The sequence below is a fragment of the Myxine glutinosa genome, chromosome 2 (assembly GCF_964187855.1).
Source record: "Myxine glutinosa chromosome 2, kmMyxGlut1.1, whole genome shotgun sequence".
Taxonomy (NCBI): Eukaryota; Metazoa; Chordata; class Myxini; order Myxiniformes; family Myxinidae; genus Myxine; species Myxine glutinosa.
Window position 1 is genome coordinate 103,209,018 of NC_136262.1, and position 22,202 is coordinate 103,231,219.

Consider the following 22,202-nt stretch of genomic DNA (forward strand, 5'->3'; position numbering starts at 1 on the left):
TAATCAAAGCAAACGGCGGTTTGAATATCCAATACTGTACTCGTATGTAACCGGTCCTCCAATCGGAAGGTGTCGGCGTGAAGTTCGGCGATGTACTTCGAAGAGGACGCCTCTGGCGGTGTATTGATTAAATGTGCTGTTTGCAAGCGCGACGGTGACCGGTAGCGGTAGGTTTGTGGTTCTTTTTAACTCGTTTTCGACAGATATTTAAAACAAATATAAATGATTATCTTATGACGTAGCCATCTGAAAATCACGATGAGACGGAATAAACGAAGAAGGAGCTGAAGCGGTCGCTTTGGAATATCTGCCATGACCATGTCGATGGTGTACAAAATGTGTTGAGGGTTAGACGGTGCCGCCGGTACCTACCCGGTTTTATTTACCTGCTGCACAGAGCAATCTCTTTACCGGCCTCTGCGTGTCCACGATCATTGTGTGTGCAGATTTAGATCTATAGTGGTGTGTGTGTGTGTGTGTGTGTGTGTGTGTGTGTGTGTGTGTGTGTGTGTGTGTGTGTGTGTGTGTGTGTGTGTGTGTGTGTGTGTGTGTCTCTCAAGTGTCAAACGTGGCAAGTAAGAGGTGATGAAAAACGGGTTGGTTTAGGAATCCCTCCATCCTCCCACCCATTCCCCTCCATCCTCCCACCCATTCCCCTCCATCCTCCCACCCATTCCCCTCCATCCTCCCACCCATTCCCCCCCATCCTCCCACCCATTCCCCTCCATCCTCCCACCCATTCCCCTCCATCCTCCCACCCATTCCCCACCATTCTCCCACCCATTCCCCTCCATCCTCCCACCCATTCCCCTCCATCCTCCCACCCATTCCCCTCCATCCTCCCACCCATTCCCCTCCATCCTCCCACCCATTCCCCTCCATCCTCCCACCCATTCCTCTCCATCCTCCCAACCATTCCCCTCCATCCTCCCACCCATTCCCCTCCATCCTCCCACCCATTCCCCTCCATCCTCCCACCCATTCCCCTCCATCCTCCCACCCATTCCCCTCCATCCTCCCACCCATTCCCCTCCATCCTCCATCCACCCATTCCCCTCCCTCCTCACATCCCACCTCCTTTCCTCCGGACTGAAGGGAATACTAAGGGGGCAGGGGGGAGCAGAGTGAAAGAGGTGGAAGAGAGAGGTAGATGAGTGAAAAGGTTGAGAAGGGTAGAGTGAGGGGGGGATTTGGTTGGAGTGAAGAAGGGGGTGTGGGGGGTAGAGTGAGGAGGGGGAGGAGTGGAGTGGAGTGGGAAGGGAGAATGAGGAGGGCAAGGAAGGGGGGGGGGGTGAGAAAGGGGTGGAGAGCGAAAGCAAATGTACCTGGCAATTGGGTCCCTTCTCCCACCCCTTTCCCTTTCTCCTCTCTCCTCACCCATCCTTCCAGACTCCCACCCATCCTTTCCTCTCCCTCCTGCTGCCTCCTTTCCCCCCACAGACCTTTTTCCAATAATTTTTAAGGCCTAGGTTTGCATGGCTTAAAACATAGCAATATGTGAGGCAGGGGAGCGAGCCTAGAGGGTAGAGCAATACTCCATTACTCCATTAGGCTGTGGATGAAAGTCTTGTAGGTTGATAGGAGTTCAGGTGTGCCAAGGAAGGACTTTGTATGACACAGGATGCCCAATTGGTGGCTGGCTTTGGAGGCCAACCTTGAAATGTGGTTTGCCCAAGAAAGATAATGGCTGATAGTGAGACGCAGGAGTTTGAAGACCCTCAAGAGGATTGTTAAGAAAGTAGGTTGGGGGGAGTGCCAGACGGTCCTTTCGGAGAGATATAGTGTTAGGTTTGTCAGGATTGAAAGACATATTCAGTGTTTCATCATCCTGTGATTTTTTTCAAGGTCTGAAGACAGAGAAGTATGCAGCCTGCCTGTCTGAAGGATGAGGGATGTCACAGCAGAGGGTGGTCATCAATAAATAGATAAAGAGGATTCCCCAGAGAGTCCGAGAGATCAATGATGAAGATCAAGAGTAGAACTGGGCTCAGAACACAGATAAATGTGGCTTTGCTTACAATAAACCATGTTGATGGACTTCAAGGAGTAATACCGAGTCCCAGGAACGTTTTGTACTCTGGTCGGAATATTTTGTATTCTCCTTCACAGATTTCTGTTTGGCCTCTGAAGTGCTTTATGAATCCATACCTTCGCCAGTTTTCTCGTCGATATCCCCATTTGCAATTTCAGGATATGTGTACAGAAAACGATTGATGGCAGAAAACCGAGGTCATTGTGAATAACCATGGAAAGAGTGTTGGTGTTCTTGGTGAGAAAGCTTTCATCAACAGTGTGTGCAAAGTTCACACAGGTGAGGATGGTTGTACAGCCTCATGACGTCACCATAACTTTACAATGCAGTGCGACAATAGTAAATGGAATGGATATTGTATTGCTGGCCATTCTAACACACTATGCATGCATGTATGTTATGAGACAATTTTACAAGACAGGATATGGCAGACGTCCGATTCCAGACCCAACGAAAACTGGTGTTTCACAAATAGGGTGCTGCATAAATCGTGCAACATCCCCTGATGGAAGTTAAGCTGGGAACTCATCTGCTTGCATTAGCTGGTGGATGCTAAATATTCCATGGTGTCTTTCACCGTGAGTGTAACATTATTTGTCAATAATGTCGTGAGGTGCATAGGAGCTGCTGAGTCCGTTTCATTGGTTAAGGAGTACAATCCTGGACAGGTCGCCACTCCGACACAGGATACTCCGATGGCTTATTACCCCAGTAAGCTGGTAAGCTTTTGCTGACTTGGGAGGGATGACAGGCTGATTCAACCCACCTGGTGTTAATTCAACGAACGCCAGGGGTCTCAAACTCAGGACCCAAGATCTGAAGCCAGCCACCTTTACTGTTAAGCCAACACCAGGCTTTATTGTTTGTCAGTACATTGGCCAAATTCCAAACCTTGCTGTTGGTGTGCTTCTCCCCTCTCTTTATGCTGTTCCTTTTGTTCTGTTACATCCTGATCCGTTTTACGTTCTGGCTCCTCCACGAGCCTCGAAATTGTATACAAAAAAACAGATAGAGCATGGACAAACGGCCATAGGTTGGCAACCATTGCACTGGCCTGATGGCCCCAAGTGCCTCCTCCTATGTGGAAATTCCTTGTAATGTAGCTCATTCTTCGAAGGTGCATCCTGCATTCAAAAAGTAGTTTTATTTACCTTTTCTAAAGAAAAATTGACATATGTATGCGCCTTACATTTGCGGGTGCCTTATAATCATGTAAATATGGTATACTGTATTACAAGAGATCAAAGAAGGAATGATGTATGTTAAAGTAGAATCATGTGCAGACACACTCACCGACATACAACCAAATTACGTCATCTTCCATCGCTTGGGAAGGCGAGGCAAAAATCCTTTCTTCTATCTGGAACCCCTGGCTGAGTAGATTTTGCATGCCCAGTAAAGGAAAATCTAGAAGGGATGGTGGGGTGGGGGAGAGGGCAGGGGAGAAGGTGGTACCTTTGCTAGTTAATACTATTTGAAGTAGGTTTTTTGAAAACATTTTTGTAATCTTACTATAATTCACCAAATGTCCGTCCGTCCGTTCGAAGGTCCCACAAAAACGGCTCAACCGATCGCAACGATATTTTGGGTGGGTATTCCTGGGACCCCTGGGAGTAAAATAGGCGATATTGTTTTTCCAATTTTCCAGTTTTTCCAAACACGATGGAATAATATTTACCGATATGAACAGTGATGTGGCTTTTGTTGAAATTCTACAAATACTGTTTATTCTACGTACCAGGAGAGAGTAGATCGACTCCTCACGAACTCTTCCTATATAAACGTGCGGCTCCGAAGTAACACGGCAGCGTGTGCAAAGCGACTGAGAAACAGGTGCAGCGGCCGCTTCCGTGTTACAGATTCAGCGCGCACTCTTCACACATAAACGCGCGACTGAGAAAGACGTGTGGCGGCCGCTTCCGTTTTGCAGAATTCAATCTTTTTTTCAAAATGGGCGCCATGTACTGCTTAGATTTTGATGATTTGCGTGTGATAGGATTCAACGGATGTTTATATGAATCGTTTAAAATAAAAAAGCCTTCAATTTCTGATATTTTGCCTTTTCATTTGGGCCTCCCAATTGAAGCCCCGCCCATAGGGCGGGTACCGTTGCTAGTATTTGAAATTTTATCATGTTTTAATAATGCAATCACATGTTTTATTGAACTATTCAATGCATGTGTTTCGCTGGTGCTGTTTGACCAGAGTGTGACAGGGTACTTCAACAACGATTGTTCAGATGTGGCAATGGTTTGTTACAAGCTGACTGGCACTAGATTGCTGATTGCAGGCGAGGGTGAACTCTCTGATGCGGAGAATGTTCTCCTGAAGGTGAATACAGGGGATGTTCAAAAACGATCGAGAGAAATTATTACAATGCGCAGCATCATATTTTATCTTTGAGTCATCATCATTGGTCGAAAGGGAACCTGTTCCATGCCTTCAAAAAATATTTCCCCAAGAAACGGTAAACAGCAGCCTCAGCTCATCTCCTGGTTTTCCAGCTTTCTACCTGCTTTGATGGTCTAATCTCTACCTGCATTGATGGTGCCCTCTCTGACCCCCACCGCATTCATTCTGGTATCCCTAAAGGTTCTGTCATCTCACCCTCCGTCTTTCTTTTTCTTATCAATGACACCCTCAACTACGTACTAACAACACCGTCCACTCCTTTGCTGAGGACTCCGCTCCTCCAATAGGTATATATCCCAGTACACCACCTCCCATTACCTTGCTGCCGATTGCCCCTCAACTGCTGCCTCCATCAATCGGGGTCTTAATTTCATCCTCTAATGGGGTTCTGACAACCCCGTCTCTTGCAATCAGTCCAAGATTCAAACCCTCCTTATATCCTGCAAAAATCAACACAGCCATCCCTCCTCTTCTTATGCCCAGCTCTCAACTCCAGCAGTCCTCCTCTCAATATGCTCGGTATCACCATCTCCAGCAATCTCTCCTGGCACCCTCACATCCTCAACATCGCCAAATTTGCTTCCAACAAACTTGGTTTCCTCTTCAGTGCTTACGAATATTTTAACTCCCATCATCTTCTCACCCTCTACAAATCTCAAGTCAGACCGGCGATGAAATACCGCTCATACGATTGGGGCGGCATTCCTCCGTCAATCATTGGTATTCTGCAACGTCTCCAAGCCATGGGTGTACGACTTATTAACAATTCTACTTTGTCTAGCCATCTCCAACCTTTGGCCCACCGACTCTTCCCCACGCCTCTTACTACCAGTCAGTGCTCTGTTGAACCGTTTCTCCTCCTCTTCACTCGATTCGTTACACCCGTCTAGCTTCTACCTGTCACCTTTTCTGTTACCCCCTCTTCAATCACCATACCTCCACCTACTTTCAAATGGCCTTTATTGAACAGCCTCTCCAGCAGTGTGTTCCTGACTTCCATCAACTTGCAACAATTCAAGTCACAAATCAATCATCTAGAATCTAGATCTCATTTAATTTTTACATCTTCTCTTCTTTCTTTGCTTTATCATTACTAGGGCATGCCCGTACTATATATATATCTAAAATTATATCCCCCCCCTCTATTTACATGAAATGGTTTGGTCCAAAGCGAACGGCTTGCGAGTACGGTGACAATCCCCCCCCTCTATTTACATGAAATGGTTTGGTCCAAAGCGAACGGCTTGCGAGTACGGTGACAATCCCCCCCCCTCTATTTACATGAAATGGTTTGGTCCAAAGCGAACGGCTTGCGGAGTTTGGTAAAGAAATCGCCATAGCGTGCACAAACGCGCAGGAAAGCGAAAGAATCGCAAATTAGTTTTAATTAGTTTTAAAACATAGTTTAACGCCAACATAGCGGCTGTAACGCCAACGTGAAATAAATGAATACGCTCTCAAATGTGCCGTCCGAGGCAGAGTCTGTTCGCCACGTTCGGCACACGTGATAACTCGCTGCTCTCTGATTGGTTGAATCGTTTTTTGGACATAGCTCGGTAACTACTTGTCCGATTAATATGAAACCTTGAAAAGGCACATCCTCGGGTCCCCAGCAATATACCTGGCAAGTTTCAAGTATATCGGACCCGTGGTTGTCGAGAAACAGCGGTCACAGACATACAGACATACAGAGATTACTGGAATTATAGATAGACTAGGGCATGCCCGTACTATATATATGCCCGTACTATATATCTATCTAAAATTATATCCCCCCCCTCTATTTACATGAAATGGTTTGGTCCATTCGCAACGCCAAAGCGAACGGCGAACGGCTTGCGAGTACAGTGACAATCCCCCCCCTCTATTTACATGAAATGGTTTCGTCCATTCGCAACGACCACAGAACCCCCCCCCCCTCTATTTACATGGAATGGTTTGGTCCATTCGCAACGCCGGCACACGCGATCGTTCGCTGCTCTCTGATTGGTTGAATCGTTTTTTGGACATAGCTCGGTAAGTAATTGTCCGATTAATATGAAACCTTGAAAAGGCACATCCTCGGGTCCCCAGCAATATACCTGGCAAGTTAAAAGTATATCGGACCCGTGGTTGTCGAGAAACAGCGGTCACAGACAAACAAACGTACAGACAGAGATTACTGGAATTATAGATAGACTAGGGCATGCCCGTACTATATCTATATCTAAAATTATATCCCCCCCCTCTATTTACATGAAATGGTTTGGTCCAAAGCGAACGGCTTGCGAGTGGTGACAATCCCCCCCCTCTATTTACATGCAATGGTTTGGTCCAAAGCGAACGGCTTCCGGAGTTTGGTAAAGAAATCGCCATCGCGTGCACAAACGCGCAGGAAAGCGAATGAATCGCAAATTCGTTTTTATTAGTTGTAAAACATAGTTTAACGCCAACATAGTTTGCAAACGTGAAATAAATGAATACGCTCTCAAATGTGCCATCCGAGGCAGAGTGTGCCCGCCACGTTCGGCACACGCGATCGTTCGCTGCTCTCTGATTGGTTGAATCGTTTTTTGGACATAGCTCGGTAAGTAATTGTCCGATTAATATGAAACCTTGAAAAGGCACATCCTCGGGTCCCCAGCAATATACCTGGCAAGTTAAAAGTATATCGGACCCGTGGTTGTCGAGAAACAGCGGTCACAGACAGACAAACGTACAAACGTACAGACAGAGATTACTGGAATTATAGATAGACTAGGGCATGCCCGTACTATATCTATATCTAAAATTATATCCCCCCCCCCTCTATTTACATGAAATGGTTTGGTCCAAAGCGAACGGCTTGCGAGTGGTGACAATCCCCCCCCTCTATTTACATGCAATGGTTTGGTCCAAAGCGAACGGCTTCCGGAGTTTGGTAAAGAAATCGCCATCGCGTGCACAAACGCGCAGGAAAGCGAATGAATCGCAAATTCGTTTTTATTAGTTGTAAAACATAGTTTAACGCCAACATAGTTTGCAAACGTGAAATAAATGAATACGCTCTCAAATGTGCCATCCGAGGCAGAGTGTGCCCGCCACGTTCGGCACACGCGATCGTTCGCTGCTCTCTGATTGGTTGAATCGTTTTTTGGACATAGCTCGGTAAGTAATTGTCCGATTAATATGAAACCTTGAAAAGGCACATCCTCGGGTCCCCAGCAATATACCTGGCAAGTTAAAAGTATATCGGACCCGTGGTTGTCGAGAAACAGCGGTCACAGACAAACAAACGTACAGACAGAGATTACTGGAATTATAGATAGACTAGGGCATGCCCGTACTATATATAAGCTAGGACGTGCCCGTACGTGGGTGCCCGTTCCTTGCAAAAAAAAAAAAACTGCAAAAAAAAAAAAAACTGCAAAAAAAAAACAATGGTTTGGTCCATTCGCAACGACCACAGAACCCCCCCCCCCCCTCTATTTACATGAATGGTTTGGTCCATTCGCAAAGCCAAAGCGAACGACCACAGAACCCCCCCCCCCCCTCTATTTACATGAATGGTTTGGTCCATTCGCAACGGCAAAGCGAACGGCGAACGGCTAAATCGCCATAGCTCGGTAAGTACTTGTCCGATTAATTTCAAACCTTGAAAAGGCACATCCTCGGGTCCCCAGCAATATACCTGGCAAGTTTCAAGTATATCGGACCGGTAGTTGTCGAGAAACAGCGGTCACAGACAAACGTACAGACGTACAGACGTACAGAGATTACTGGAATTATAGATAGACTAGGGCATGCCCGTACTATATCTATATCTAAAATTATATCCCCCCCCCTCTATTTACATGAAATGGTTTGGTCCAAAGCGAACGGCTTGCGAGTGGTGACAATCCCCCCCCTCTATTTACATGCAATGGTTTGGTCCAAAGCGAACGGCTTCCGGAGTTTGGTAAAGAAATCGCCATCGCGTGCACAAACGCGCAGGAAAGCGAATGAATCGCAAATTCGTTTTTATTAGTTGTAAAACATAGTTTAACGCCAACATAGTTTGCAAACGTGAAATAAATGAATACGCTCTCAAATGTGCCATCCGAGGCAGAGTGTGCCCGCCACGTTCGGCACACGCGATCGTTCGCTGCTCTCTGATTGGTTGAATCGTTTTTTGGACATAGCTCGGTAAGTAATTGTCCGATTAATATGAAACCTTGAAAAGGCACATCCTCGGGTCCCCAGCAATATACCTGGCAAGTTAAAAGTATATCGGACCCGTGGTTGTCGAGAAACAGCGGTCACAGACAAACAAACGTACAGACAGAGATTACTGGAATTATAGATAGATGTAGGAAGTCAGGTGGGTGGGGGGGACTCTTCGTTTTTGGGCACGACCTGAGTTGTTAAAAAACAAAAACAAACTAAAACTCGTGTATAGCCTCCGAAGTCTAAACCATTCCTAAATTTGACTTGTGATGACGTTTGAAATCCTTGCCCTCTCTTTCTCCACCCTACCCATTCAATATAACGACATTTTGAAACGTTGGATCAACATCATCACTCGATTCCATACCACCACGACACAGCGTGCACACCACTGCCCTGTCAAGCTGCTGAGCAAGCAGCAGGCCCTTGAACTAACCCCGCTCCGAGCAGGTGGCGTGGAAGTTGGCGTGTCGGTGATCCTTCAGTCTTCTGACCATAACGTCTTGGTAACACGGCGTGCATGTCATCTCAAACTTTTCCCAGGATATTGGGTGCCCCCAGGTATGTTGATCCAATGACCTGTGCGAATGCATGTACCAAACTGCTTTGTGCCTTTCATGTTAAATCATCGGTGATTAAGGTGCGAAGTCATAGTCGTGATTGGCGTTTCCGATTTCCATAACAGGAAACTGCGTATATGTCTCTCGTTGAGGTGGTATACTACTATTGCCTTGTGTTTATGGTTCATTTATAAATGCATTTCGATACATTACGAACATAATTGCCTTCGCCGATTTTGAGAATACTTTTGTGCATAAGGCAATTTTTCCAATAATAAAAATCGCGTTTTTTGGATCAAAAACTAGTTTGATAGTCATGAAATTTTCAGGAGATGTTGGGTATAGTTAGGCATTCTTGATAGTGAAGACAAATTTTTTTGCAAAAAACGATCGAAGGCAATTATGTTAGTAACGTATCGATTTACACAAAAACAACCTCATCAACCATCTCAGAAATGTATGAATCTGATGATTCTGGTTCACAGTCGCTCACTTTAAGAGCAAAATGATGTCCTCTTCACTTCCTTCAAAGGTCACAAAAGGGTAGAGAGGACATGCTCTCCCCCACCATGATATCAGTCACAGCAGCGTTAATCAGTCATTCATGAAAACAGGATGTGTCTCTTTAATACCTGCAACTTCTGTGATGTCGATTTTAAAAAGCCGACAGTGAATTTCTGAAAAAGCGGACAAAAAGTGAAAAGCAGACACCCATCTGCTTGCATGGCGGGTGGGCAGACACCGTCAGTCATTTTGAAACGCATGAAAACGGAGCACACCGCATTTCATGTGTTTCTTGGTTTTGTGACTGTTCGTTGTTCCAGTGTGTGACGTGTACTTCACCACATCGACAACCTCTTTGGATATATAAACATGTGACTTGACACCAAGTTAATTTGACCTGGTGTGCAATTTTCAATTGAGCTACAAGTACATTTGCAAAGCATATCGTTTTGTATTGTATCCTGTGGGCTGGCAGGGTGGCCTAGATGCATGCACACTCACCTCGAAGCTGTCTAGCTTGGGTTGGAATCCCGACCCAGCTAGAAACTGTCATGCCCCTGTCTCACAGGCAGGGCGATTCATCGATGTGTGTGCCGTCCCTCGGATGGACATAAAACTGGGCGTCCCATTTGCCAGCATTAATTGGTGGACGTAAAAGATCCCACGGTGTCCTTCGTGAAGAGTAGGCGAGGTATCAACGGCATAAACATTCATGAGTAATGAGAATTACTAGATGGAATGCAACTGATTATACCCATTATCTTTTTGTCATTTTAGGTGGTCACATTGAGCCCCATGAACAGGTCAGATTTCTCCTCTTTCTCCAAAACACATTTTTCTGCTTTTGTTTCTGTCTACCGATCCTTGTGTGTTGTCAAATACTGATGGCCGCAGCACTTCTCACTTGATATTTACAACACAGCTAATCAAAAACGTGGGCACTGCATGGTGGCAACAACCAATGAGTAGTTTGAATGCGACAGTACACCAGAAACTTCGTTGCCACACAGAAACCTTAACATGTGGCACTTGAAACCAAAACGGCAATATGTCGATGTCAAGCTTCTTGAAATCGTTTTGCTAAAGTTCATGAAAATGTAGAACTGCCTTTGCACAATCTGATATTGGGTTTAGATTTAACTCAAACAGCTTTGATTAGAAAAGAAAACAAGTCCTCAATTTGAACTTCAACCCTACTAGTGAGCATAGGGTAGTTGTACAAACCTCAATCTTCAAATAGAAATGTTTAAATACATTTTGCTGATGCGTCAAGAGAGATCGTCTTGGGCGAAATCTGTGTTAACGTGTATCTCCATGTTAAGATAGCATGTTGTGGCGTTTTTCCAATGCCGCTTCTAATAATAAAAGTAAGTAGAACGGCACTCGTATAATGCATAGTCTCGCCTGGCGCGTTCAATCTGCTATTATGGCCATAATGCTATTATGGCCCATATACCCACATTATCCATGCACTCTGATGTCACACAGTTTCTTGGCATGGGTTATGTACATCATAAATGTAATTCTTCCCTCAAATTGGGTCTTAGATCAGATATGTGAAGTTTCAGATTTTTCGGATAAAGATTTCAATTCAACCAATTATGGCTGTAATACCACTTCACCGATGATGTCATCCGTATCACCCTATATACCCCATGGGGAGTTGATGACATGCTAAGTTTAAAAAAAATTCGTTGAGCAGTTTCAGAGAAAATTGTCCAATTTTTTCCCTTTAATCCAATATGGCCGCCATACCATGTGACATGACGTCCTTCATTTAATGTTTCACTCATCGGTCATAAATCAGATAGAGGTTTCAGATTTTTGGTTATGGATTTCAATTCAACCAATTATGGCTGGAACACCACTTCAGATGACGTCATTGCTGCATGAGTACAAGGTGTTGGTGTATGGAATGGGTGTACTCGTACAAGGAAATTGTATACAGTAGGCCATAATCGCCCATCTTGCCTGTGTTTTATGAACACCACATAAATCCAATAAAACGGTGCTTTATTAGTCCTAACAGTCCTAACTTCTCCTCTTCGTTACTCTCAGGCCATGGCCCTTGTCCTATCACCATGCAGTCTACTGCAAAACTCTTCACTTCTTTTCTCTGTGCCATTCATCATTTCAAACATCTCAGATCCCCTTGTAATCAGATCCATTCTCATGCAAAAGACACATCGTCGTTGATGTATCCACAAAACAATACTGGTCGCCGATCATTACCGTGGAGGATGCCAGCCTCTTGCGGTAGAGAACAGCCTGTGTAATCACTCAATGTTTGTACTTGCTGATGTCTTTTGTAACGTTTTTGAAACTGTTGCAACTGCCTTGGGTAATCCAGCTTTTTACCTGCCCTGCAGTCCAAATATCTTTACTGTAAACCTATCTCTCAATCATAGATCTCTTTATAAATGAGCATGGCATATGACCTTATTTTGACGTTTGTCCTAGTAGATAACATGCTGAATGGAGAAGGTGGATCAGACTCGGCAACAGTTGCTAGAGTGAGATGTGCATAGAAGAAGTTTCGGGAACTGAGTGGCGTGCTGACGAGGAGGGGAGTGTCGTTGAAGCTGAAGGGAAAGGTGTATGCTGCATGTGTGAGAAGTGTTATGATTTATGGGAGCGAGACATGGGTAATGAACGTAGAGCAGCAACGAAGGCTGGAAAGGGTGGAAATGCGAATGGTTCGGTGGATGTGCGGAGTGTCATTGAGAGAGAGGAAGACAAATGATGAATTGCGAAAGATGATGGGAATAGAGCCTGTGATTGATGCTGTGAAGAGGAACAGGTTGAGATGGTTTGGTCATGTGTTGAGGAAGGATGAAAGTGACTGGTTGAGAAGAGTGATGGAAATGAATGTAGAAGGAAGTAGAGGACGGGGAAGACCGAGAAAGACTTGGCTAAAGATGGTCGAAGAAGAAATGCGGGCAAGGGGGTTAAGGGGAGATGCAGAAAATAGGGCAAAATGAAGAAGATTGTCATGGGGCCTGCAAGGCTAACCCCCGCTCTAGCAGGGAAAATGGCCTTAAAATGCCTGTTGTTGTTGTTGTTGTTGTCCGAGTAGATAACTGCTGCTGGTTTGCGGGAATTGCAAGAAGAAGCTGGAATTCAAATCAACCCTTCACACTGCACAGTTTTGACCTTGGGATTGTGGGAGGTAAGGAATTGGTGGCCGGAGCAGCAGATATGAACCAAAAGTCCAAGGAAAAGTAAATAAAAAGTTAGCTTTACCAATGCTTACACGTGTTACAAGTACCAAAGCAGATAATTTAGCATCAAAACTTCAATTAAAAGCTACAACGTAAAGGTTGCCACTGTACTGTCAAATCTGGACCTTCATATCGTTGCAACATATTTCCAATGCAATTCCAATTCAGCTTTTTTTTTTTTTTTTTTCATGCATTTACACTGCTTTCTGCTCAGTCTGTTCACCCAACGCAACTCAACTTGGGACTCCCTCAAAGACATCACATCGTGATATATTTGCTCATCAGATCTTCCCGACACCGTGCGGATTTGCAGGTAAACACTGCATTCGTGCATCAGATGGGAATTAAGCAATTGTACTGAATATTGAAAAAAAAATTCACAAGGTGTTTAAGTTCATGGGACAAAGGTTAACCTCGAAGTTTATCTGAAAAGCTATTTTAAAATAAAAACCTATGCATTACATCATCTTATCATTTGCTTTTGTGCGAGGACAGCCACAGGTGCAGTACGATAACGGCATTCAGTAGAGCACATAACTCCCCCAGGTTGAACGGTTTACGTTTTGTATTCCACAGATAGGCCAGATCTGCATCTGGACCTGAACCAAAATCGAATCGGCCTGTTCTTGTCACCCACCTAGTTTTGGCATAATAGGCAACTTTTTTGCTATATCGTTTTTGGCCCCATCACTTAATGGTGAAGAATCACTTTAAAAAAAAAATTCTCACATCCAGATTCGGATCTTCACCAAAATCGAATGAATTCGTCCTTGTCAAACACCCAACCTGTCCACCAAATTTCGTCTGAAACCATCCATAAATTTTTCAGATATCCTGCTCAGACAGACAGACAGGCAGAGGTGAAAACATAACCTCCATCCACATTTGGTGGTGGATGTAACGAGCTACAACACTTGAAGATCACGTTTTATTAGTGTAACAATTTAAAATCCAAAGTGTTATTGACCATGTTCCGGTGGCATTACCATTAGGAGGAGATAAATCTCTGTGAAAACGAGGTGAATGCCTGTGCCTGGATCGAGCCCAATGTGGCCAGGGTCTTGGTGTTTGGAATAGAGCCGAAAATTCAAAACCTTCGACCCAACATCAGGTACCTCTTACACACAACATTTGCACGGATATGGCAAAACAAAATAACCCAAATTGCCTTTTGTTAAAAGCGGATAAACATCATTTTTTTCTCATTAGGATATGCACTGTAAAAGAAGGAAAGCACCAAATTGAGGAGATTCCCGTTTCAGCTTTCCTGCCCACGGAGCAAGGACAAGGCCACATTACCGAGATACTGTCTGCCGGAACGATGTTCGCACTGCAAAGGTGGCTTGAGCAGCTTCCTCAATAACAAATAATCAGAACAAGAGTGACGAAATGGAGAAGATAAATTTCAAATTAAATGGATAACAGCAATGTTGTGAAGCCTCGGATTAGAAGTATAACGTCGTTTCCGTAATAATAATAAAAGTTTTGGGCCATTGTTCCATGGATGCCAAATGAATTTAAAAACTGAATATACTGTAATAGTTAAGTTGCAATTTCTACCCCATCAACTTTCAAAGTACATCAGCACATTTATGGATCAAAGGTATTCTGCACAACCAGGAAATCGAAGCAAAACTTTGTGCGAGTTTGACTGAAAAGTAACCAAATTGATCGTTTATTACAACGATCATATAATAGCTGGAAAAATCACACCTCATCCACTATCCATTGGAGGTGGGAAGGTAAGAGTAAGGCCAGATGATGAACCTCTCTCCAAATGCGACGGAACAAGTCATGAGCCAGGCATTGGCCACAGGCCTCTAGTGCATTGCAACAAAGTTTTCAAGGGCTCGGGGGATGTGACTTTGGTAAGCAATGCCATGCGTACGTACCACACGGGCAGCGAGACACTTGAGGCTCACTCTCGTCTCCGTCCGAAGCACGATTTCAGCCACACCAGTCGTACAGCACTCAAATGGAGTCTGCCCGTTGCAGTTGGTCGCGTCTGCATGTGCCCCGGCCTCAAGTAGTGCAATGATTATTCCATGGAGGGTGAGAAAGTCACTGATAGGACGTGCATAACACACAATCAAGTGCATTGGGGTGTTCCCCTGGTTGTCTGTAGCATTTGGTGAAGCACCGCACGCCAGCAGCCTCTGTGCGGCATGCAGGCTCGGGAATGAGCACACAGCATCAGTGTGGAAATCGTCCACAGGAGTGTCACCGTGAACAGTCAGGTGCAGCAAACTAGACCCTCGCCTTGTCCGTGGGTCCAACTGAAGGAGATAGTAGATGTGGCGGTTGAGGCAAGCATTCTGTTCCTCGCCACAGGAAATGCGAGCTGCCACGCAAACCAGGTAGAGAAACGTATGTAGATTCCCTTCATGTGCGTCTACTGCTTTGCCGTAGTCCAACAGAGAAGCGGCTCTCATAGCCTTCTGGCTGCGCTCGATTTCCAAAACGCAAGATTTCAGTACACACTCGAGCACATCAGCAGGCACCAACTCCCCAAGCAGGATCATTTGTGAAAAGACCTGCGCATGCACCCACTGTATTAGGGTAGGCTTCTGGACAATTAAATGTTGGATTGTGAACACAACACAGTACTTGTCATATTCCGATTTTAAGAATGCAAGTTCTACAAATGACCAAAAGGTGGACATACATAAAACAATAAATGGATCATCATAAACTTCAATAATCACCCACCATTGACACTTAGGATTAAATTTTAACGGTTTATAGGTTAATTTTTCCACTGACCTCACTGATCCGCAAAAGTGACATTTTGACGAGACCAGCCATAAAAAAAAAAATCCAACAGATTCATCATGAAAGCAAGAAATGCTGTTAAATAAATAATTTTTTTAAAATATATATATATATATGTTTATTATCTGCCGATGAACTCGGTAGTTAAACATAAATTAATTGCATTTTGGCTGGCAGGATGGCCTTGATGTATGCACACTTGCCTCCGAGCCGTATTACTTGGTAACCTTAATTAGAAACCACAAAGCAGCAAAGACGAGCAACCAACCAGCAACGTGGCACACAAGCTTTATAATGTCCCACTAGACGCATCGGACCATCTTTAGGTAGTAGGTTGTAGACAGCAACAGCGTGCTTTATCATGTCCCATTCGATGTATCCGACCATCTTTGGATAGTGTAGTGAAACTGAAGAAGACGAAGAGGGTGGGGGGGGTGGGGGGGGGTGGTGGTCATCTAGTGCGTGCTGGATATATATATATACATAGTCGAGCGGTCTTTATGTGTGAAGAGAGAATTACGCATTCTGAACGCACCATGTTCTGGTCTGCGCTGCATTCATCTTGGTAAGACCAGATCGATGGCTTGGTCTTTATACTATGCTTGAGTAAACTTTATACTTATACTTTATACGATTCAATAGCTAATACGTTAATTGTTTGTGTGCCTCGGACTTGTGTGAATCGATTTCAATAAAGCCTCACTTCTGTGAACGAGATGTTGGATGAATTCCATTACAGGTAGTGGATTGTAGACAGCAACCACTCAGGGTAGTACCACCATTCGGACTTAGGAGCGTTAAAGTGGTGCCCGGAACCATCTTTTTAAACATGTGCTTGTCATTTCATTAATTACAGGAATTGCATCACACATTCTAATATATATGTATGATGACAACTATTCCAATCTATCCATACCTCCCCCCACCCCCATTTTATCCCCCTATACCAGATGCATAACAGTAATACAATAGCCTGGTGTTGGCTTAGCGGTTAGGGTGCCGGCTTGGGATCCTAGGATCCTAGGTTCGAATCCCGGTCGATCGCTGAATTAACGCCAGGTGGGTTGACTCAGCCTGTCATCCTTCCGAGGTCGGCAAATTGAGTACCAGCTTGCTGGGATGAATGATCACGGTGTGTACCCCGGTTTAGAATAGGTACACCGTATCCCTGCGCATCGTAAGAGCGTGACCAAGGGTTGGCGTCAGGAAGGACATCCGGCCATAAAAACATTGCCTCAAACAGGGAACCATGATTGTCATGGGGCCCGCAAGGCTAACCCCCGCTCTAGCGGGCAAAATGGCCTTAAACGATCATTCATTCATTCATTCATACCAGATGCATAACAGTACAATCCATCCCATTGGGATGGTGAATATGCTACCATTCAAACAAAAATAATGTCATACCTGTGCAAAGCGGAGGAGGTCCTTCTGTATGTTCCGCCGGTTCCTCTCCCTCATTGCTAAAGCATGGAGCCACAGAGCGAGGCAAGCGTCAAACTGAAACTTGTCAGCATACACAGCACCTCGGTAAATTACGGGATGAGCCACATCCACATTGTCCGAGCCAAGGATGCGCTCGCGGACAAGAAGTCCCTCCACGTGCAGCGCATCAGGGTCATGCCGAATCATCTCGAGCTCGGCAATTGTGCAGCTCTCGGTGCGGTTACCATATGCTTTGATTGGCTGCAAGACTTTCTTCTTCAAAGAGTAGCACTGACGTTGGCTCATTGCAAGTCGCAGGTAATCGTAGGCCATCTCAGGATTATATTTATCACGGTCATTAGCATACGATGCCCCAAGGAGCTCAAACGCCTCTGTGCGAATCTCCATGTCGCAGTTGCTGTATTCGAGAAGCAGGTGCACCACAGACCGCTTGCAGCTCTCAGCTGCCACCTGTCGCACCAGATTCAGGCAAATTAGGAAGAAAGTCCATTATTTCTTTGCTGTACACTTTGCAAATAAAGCAAACAAACAAGTAGAGCTACATTCAAAGTACACCGCCCCCATGCAAAATAAATAAATAACATATCCTTCAGCGCGCGCCATTGCCGGGGTGCCTTAGCCTTTTTTGCAGTCAAATCTAAAGCAACATAGGCCAAAGTGTGTGAAAATAATACAAAGTCCTCTTGCTTGTGATACAATTGAGGGTTCTTAAGTGTCACTCCTAATACCCTCCTAAACTCCTAAACCCACACCACCAACAACAAACACAACAGGCATTTTAAGGCCATTTTGCCTGCTAGAGCGGGGGTTAGCCAAACCCGCACCACCGAAAGCGGAAAAACACGGTACACGTTTATGAAGATAACTTGCAGCGCTCCACCTTCGGAACTCCAAGTGAGGGGAACAAATGAAGTCGCTACAACCTTTGCCGCATGACCCGTAGTGCCCTTAGCAAGTTTAGTTCGTTGACATTGCATAACGATAAGTAACGACCGAATACATCGACGAAGATGATACATCGAACATTTTGGCACAAGTGGCCACATGGGCCACCTAGAATCAAATCAGGTTTTGATGGCCCGACAGTTTTTGGTGGCATTTGGCACTCGGGCCACAGCTTATTTCATACCCGAGATCACACGCCCCAGAATGACTTGACAAAGAGCACCTCCACCAAACGTCTGGGTCTCCACCCCCATTATTGCTCAACTAGAACTGGAGAGTTCATAGAACACCTTACCTCACGGTCTTAAAGAAGAAGGACAAGGGCAGAGTCTACGAGAGATTGGATGTGATGATGTAAAATGGGGTAATATTTTGATGGAAGTAGTAGTACTGGTGGTGGTTATTTTGTCTTATAGACGGAAGGTTTTTGAAAGTGCCAAAAAGGGTTTTTGTATTCTGCAGTGTTCCAAAACTGTATATAATTAAATTGAAATAAAATAAATATTTTAAAGGTTGTAGAAAAAAAAAATCCGGACGTTTACTGCCGTTGATGCAGCGTCTTTTACACCACCTTATTTCACGTTCCATTAGTTCTTCATGCACTAATCTCTATGCTATACCAGCTGGATAGGAATGGAAGCTCATTCTTTGAAGCCATTTGCCCGCCATCTTTGATCTCGCACGAGTTCCTGCACGCTGGATCGCTGGATGCCAACAGCTCTTACCGATGAAACGTGATTCCTCTTCCCCTTTGGTCACCACCGTCATGGCTTTCACTACCGTAAGCAGCACACGATGGCATTTCATAAACACAGCACTGCAACAATGCTTTTTTAACCCGGGAATTGACAAAAATCAAGTCGGGAAGTGAAGTCAGCGGAAGTGCTCCGGCAGCCATATTGTCATGCCGATCATTTTGTAAACAGACTACTGGGAAGGTAGAAACCGATTGCTCTCAAAGATTGTTTTCATGGAAATTTGCCGACTCTCTCGTTATTTGCTCCCGAATTGTGAGAGACCAATTGGGGATTCATCCAGATGCTTGGACTTGGGACCAGGCAAAGGTACAGTCAAAGTGACAATAACATCCAACAGAACACAGAAAAACAGCATCATTGCAAGTGAGTATTTACACGAGTAGTATTGCCATGATAGCCACTGGATTATGATCCATCAGGAGTAGACAAGCGTAGTCCAGCCATTAATTAAAGCCACTGGATTGTGAGCCACCATAAACTATTGATACCTGTTATTCTTTATGGATGAGAGAACAAGATCAGTTTGCTGTACTTCTTCATTCATTCATTGCTCATTCATTGCTCTCAGCTCTCACCTGATGATGGAATCTGAATTCACAATAGCATTCAGAGATCCGCCGTATCAGTGTGAAGCTGTGAATATTGTCATCTTCTGAATCAAACATGTTCACTCAGCAAATTGAATGCAGATCCTCCAAATATGCAATGCTGGTGCTCAATGTCTGGGCTGCAAAATCCACCTTCATGATTTTACTTTTCCACTCAATACATCTCACCCTTACTTTGCTCCTGAGCCATAGAGGGAGCAGGAAGATGGTGAGGGGGGAGGAGGAGAGGGCAGTAGGAGGAGGAGTGAGCTGGGAGCAGGAGTGAGCTGGGAGCAGGAGGATGAGTGAGCTGGGAGCAGGAGGGTGAGTGAGCTGGGAGCAGGAGGATGAGTGAGCTGGGAGCAGGAGGATGAGTGAGCTGGGAGCAGGAGGATGAGTGAGCTGGGAGCAGGAGGATGAGTGAGCTGGGAGCAGGAGGATGAGTGAGCTGGGAGCAGGAGGATGAGTGAGCTGGGAGCAGGAGGATGAGTGAGCTGGGAGCAGGAGAAGGGGTGAGCTGGGAGCAGGAGGAGGGGTGAGTTTGGAAGCAGGATGGCTGAGCGGGAAGCAGGAGGATGGCTGAGCGGGAAGCAGGAGGAGGAGGAGTGAGCTAGGAGCAGGAGGATGGCTGAGCGGGGATCAGGAGGAGGGCTGAATGGGGAAGCAGGAGGAGGAGTGAGCTGGGAGAAGGAGGAGGGGCATGCTGGGACCAGGAGGGGGGGGTGAGCTGGGACCAGGAGGAGGGGTGAGCTGGGAGCAGAAGGAAAGGTGAGCGGGTATGAGGAGGAGGAAGCAGGGGTGTGTTCTATTACCAATTCGAACAGCACTCAGTAGGATGCACACCTCCACCAGGATGAACAGGTTTAGTTTTGTCTCCCACGGATCGGGCAGATGTGCAACCTGAACCAAAATCGAATCGGTTCGTTCTCGTCGTCTACCCAAGTCACCCACCTAGGTTCGTCATAACTCGTCCACAACTTTTTGCGACATCCTGCACACAGACAAACAGGGGTGAAAAGATAACCTCGTTCCACCTTCGATAGTGGAGGTAAATAAGCTTATAGTGCGCTCGCCAGGTGCCTCAAACACTCCAACGAAACGGTCATAGCAAGCTCATTGGTGATGGACCACAACTCCCCTACCACATCCTCCTGTGGGTAACTTCCCCCCAAGATTACCTGTGCTCCTCGGACACCATTGTTAATCTCGAGAACTCTTCTCTGAACACAAAATTTAATTCATTAGTAACTCTCACCTGTTCCAAGTTTACCTTTGGCCATCACGTATTAACGACGATTTATTGAATACATATCCACATCGATATTAATTTCGATCCACATGGAGTAACATCAAACGGAGCAAGGAAAGAGCAGCGCACCTTGAGGGGGGTCATTCCGTGCTCGTTGGGCAACATCCGGGCCCCCCAGGTGGCCAGCATCCGCACAACAACCACGTCTCCGGCCTCGGCGGCGAAGTGCAGGGCGGTGGCCCCGCAGTGGGTCCGGGAGTCCAGGTCGGCGCCGCGATTCAGCAGCATCTCCACCACGTGCGAGTGGCCCCGGTACGCGGCGATCATGAGCGACGTGTTGTCGAACTTGTTCGCGATGCTCGGGTCGGCGCCGTGATCCAGCAGCAAACGGACCACCTTGACGTAGCCGTCGAAGCAGGCGGCCCGCAGCGGCGTGGAGCTCGTGGCCGTCCGGTGGTTCACGTCGGCCCCTCGGAGCAGGAGCGTCCCAACCACCTGGTCGTGGCCCGCCCCCGCCGCGCACCACAACGCCGTGGCCCCTTCGATGACGTAGCCGTCGAAATTGACGGTGCCCGTCTGTTCGGTGTCCGCGCCGTGCGTCTCGACCAGGAGGCGCACGACCTTGGTGTGACCGGCCCAGGCGGCGGCGATGAGCGGTGTGCAGCGCTCCCGGCCTCGCTGCGTACTCTGACTCAACAAGAACCACACCTGCCTCTCCGACCTGCCCAGGAGCAACGCGGCCAACATCAGAACTTTACCCTTCGCCGCCGACTCGTAGACCCGCGACGCCAGAGCCTCTGCATCCTCGGCCCGCAAACTTGGCGATATGAAGGAAGCGGCGGTTAGATTCGGCGTCAGCCCATTGTCGGCCATTGTGAAGGCGGAAAACGGAGCCGCCGGGTGTTTCTCATTGGTTACTTGCCTTTGATTACAGACAAAACAGGCTCTGTTTGGCTGCTTCCTCCCAACCTCCTCCTCCTCCTCCTTCGCCTCCTCCTACCACTACCGCCACCACTACTACTACTACTAGCACTACCACAGTACTACTACTACTACTACTACTACAGTACAACTACTACTACTTCTACTACTACCACAGTACTACTACTACTACTTCTACTACTACCGCAGTACTACTACTACTACTTCTACTACTACCGCAGTACTACTACTACTACTACTACTACTACTACTACCACAGTACTACTACTACCACTACTACCACAGTACTACTACTACCATTACTACTACCGCAGTACTACTACTACTAATACTACTACTACCGCAGTACTACTACCACCACCACCACTACTACTACCACAGTACTACTACTACTACTACTACTACTACCACTAACACCACCACTACTACTACCACTACCACAGTATTACTACCACTACCACAGTACTACTACTACTACCACTAACCCAACCACCATCACCACCACTATTTACTACTACCACTACCAGTACTACTACTACCACCACCAGTACTACTACTACTACCACCACCACTACTACTACTACCACCACTACCACCACCAGTACTACTA

At 46.0% G+C, this 22,202-nt stretch overlaps 3 protein-coding genes across 10 annotated transcripts in view; 1 reads left to right on the forward strand and 2 right to left on the reverse strand.

Annotated features, from left to right (window-relative positions):
• Nucleotides 1–3,355, reverse strand: part of ARL15 (ARF like GTPase 15) — a 96,953-nt gene extending 93,598 nt beyond the window's left edge. Inside the window, exon 1 of the mRNA XM_068107619.2 lies at nt 3,326–3,355. Coding sequence (XP_067963720.1) covers nt 3,326–3,331 — 6 coding nt within the window. The 5' untranslated portion in view covers nt 3,332–3,355. The remainder of the gene's footprint in view (nt 1–3,325) is intronic.
• NUDT17 (nudix hydrolase 17) lies at nt 6–14,427 on the forward strand. Of its 6 annotated transcripts, none has more exons than XM_078772739.1 (9): nt 6–161; nt 2,191–2,311; nt 4,238–4,363; nt 8,989–9,169; nt 10,450–10,475; nt 12,749–12,841; nt 13,108–13,206; nt 13,886–14,004; nt 14,156–14,427. In XM_078772739.1, the coding sequence occupies exons 2-9, from the start codon at nt 2,246–2,248 to the stop codon at nt 14,238–14,240; spliced, it is 795 nt and encodes a 264-aa protein (XP_078628865.1). In that variant the 5' UTR covers nt 6–161; nt 2,191–2,245; the 3' UTR covers nt 14,241–14,427. The 6 variants fall into 6 exon arrangements, with proteins under 6 accessions (XP_078628865.1, XP_067963727.1, XP_078628864.1 ...); XM_068107626.2 differs by having other exon boundaries at nt 16–167; XM_078772738.1 differs by having other exon boundaries at nt 17–161; nt 14,103–14,427.
• On the reverse strand, nt 12,720–21,617 carry FEM1B (fem-1 homolog B). Of its 3 annotated transcripts, XM_078772737.1 has the most exons (4): nt 20,780–21,572; nt 17,073–17,561; nt 14,786–15,442; nt 12,720–12,825 (listed from the first exon to the last, which is right to left on the reverse strand). In XM_078772737.1, exons 1-4 carry the CDS (start codon nt 21,521–21,523, stop codon nt 12,793–12,795), a joined length of 1,923 nt encoding a protein of 640 aa, XP_078628863.1. In that variant the 5' UTR covers nt 21,524–21,572; the 3' UTR covers nt 12,720–12,792. The 3 variants fall into 3 exon arrangements, with proteins under 3 accessions (XP_078628863.1, XP_067963718.1, XP_078628862.1); XM_068107617.2 differs by lacking the exon at nt 12,720–12,825 and having other exon boundaries at nt 13,808–15,427; nt 20,780–21,617; XM_078772736.1 differs by lacking the exon at nt 12,720–12,825 and having other exon boundaries at nt 13,808–15,442; nt 20,780–21,609.
• Between the last annotated feature and the right edge of the window lie 585 nt (nt 21,618–22,202).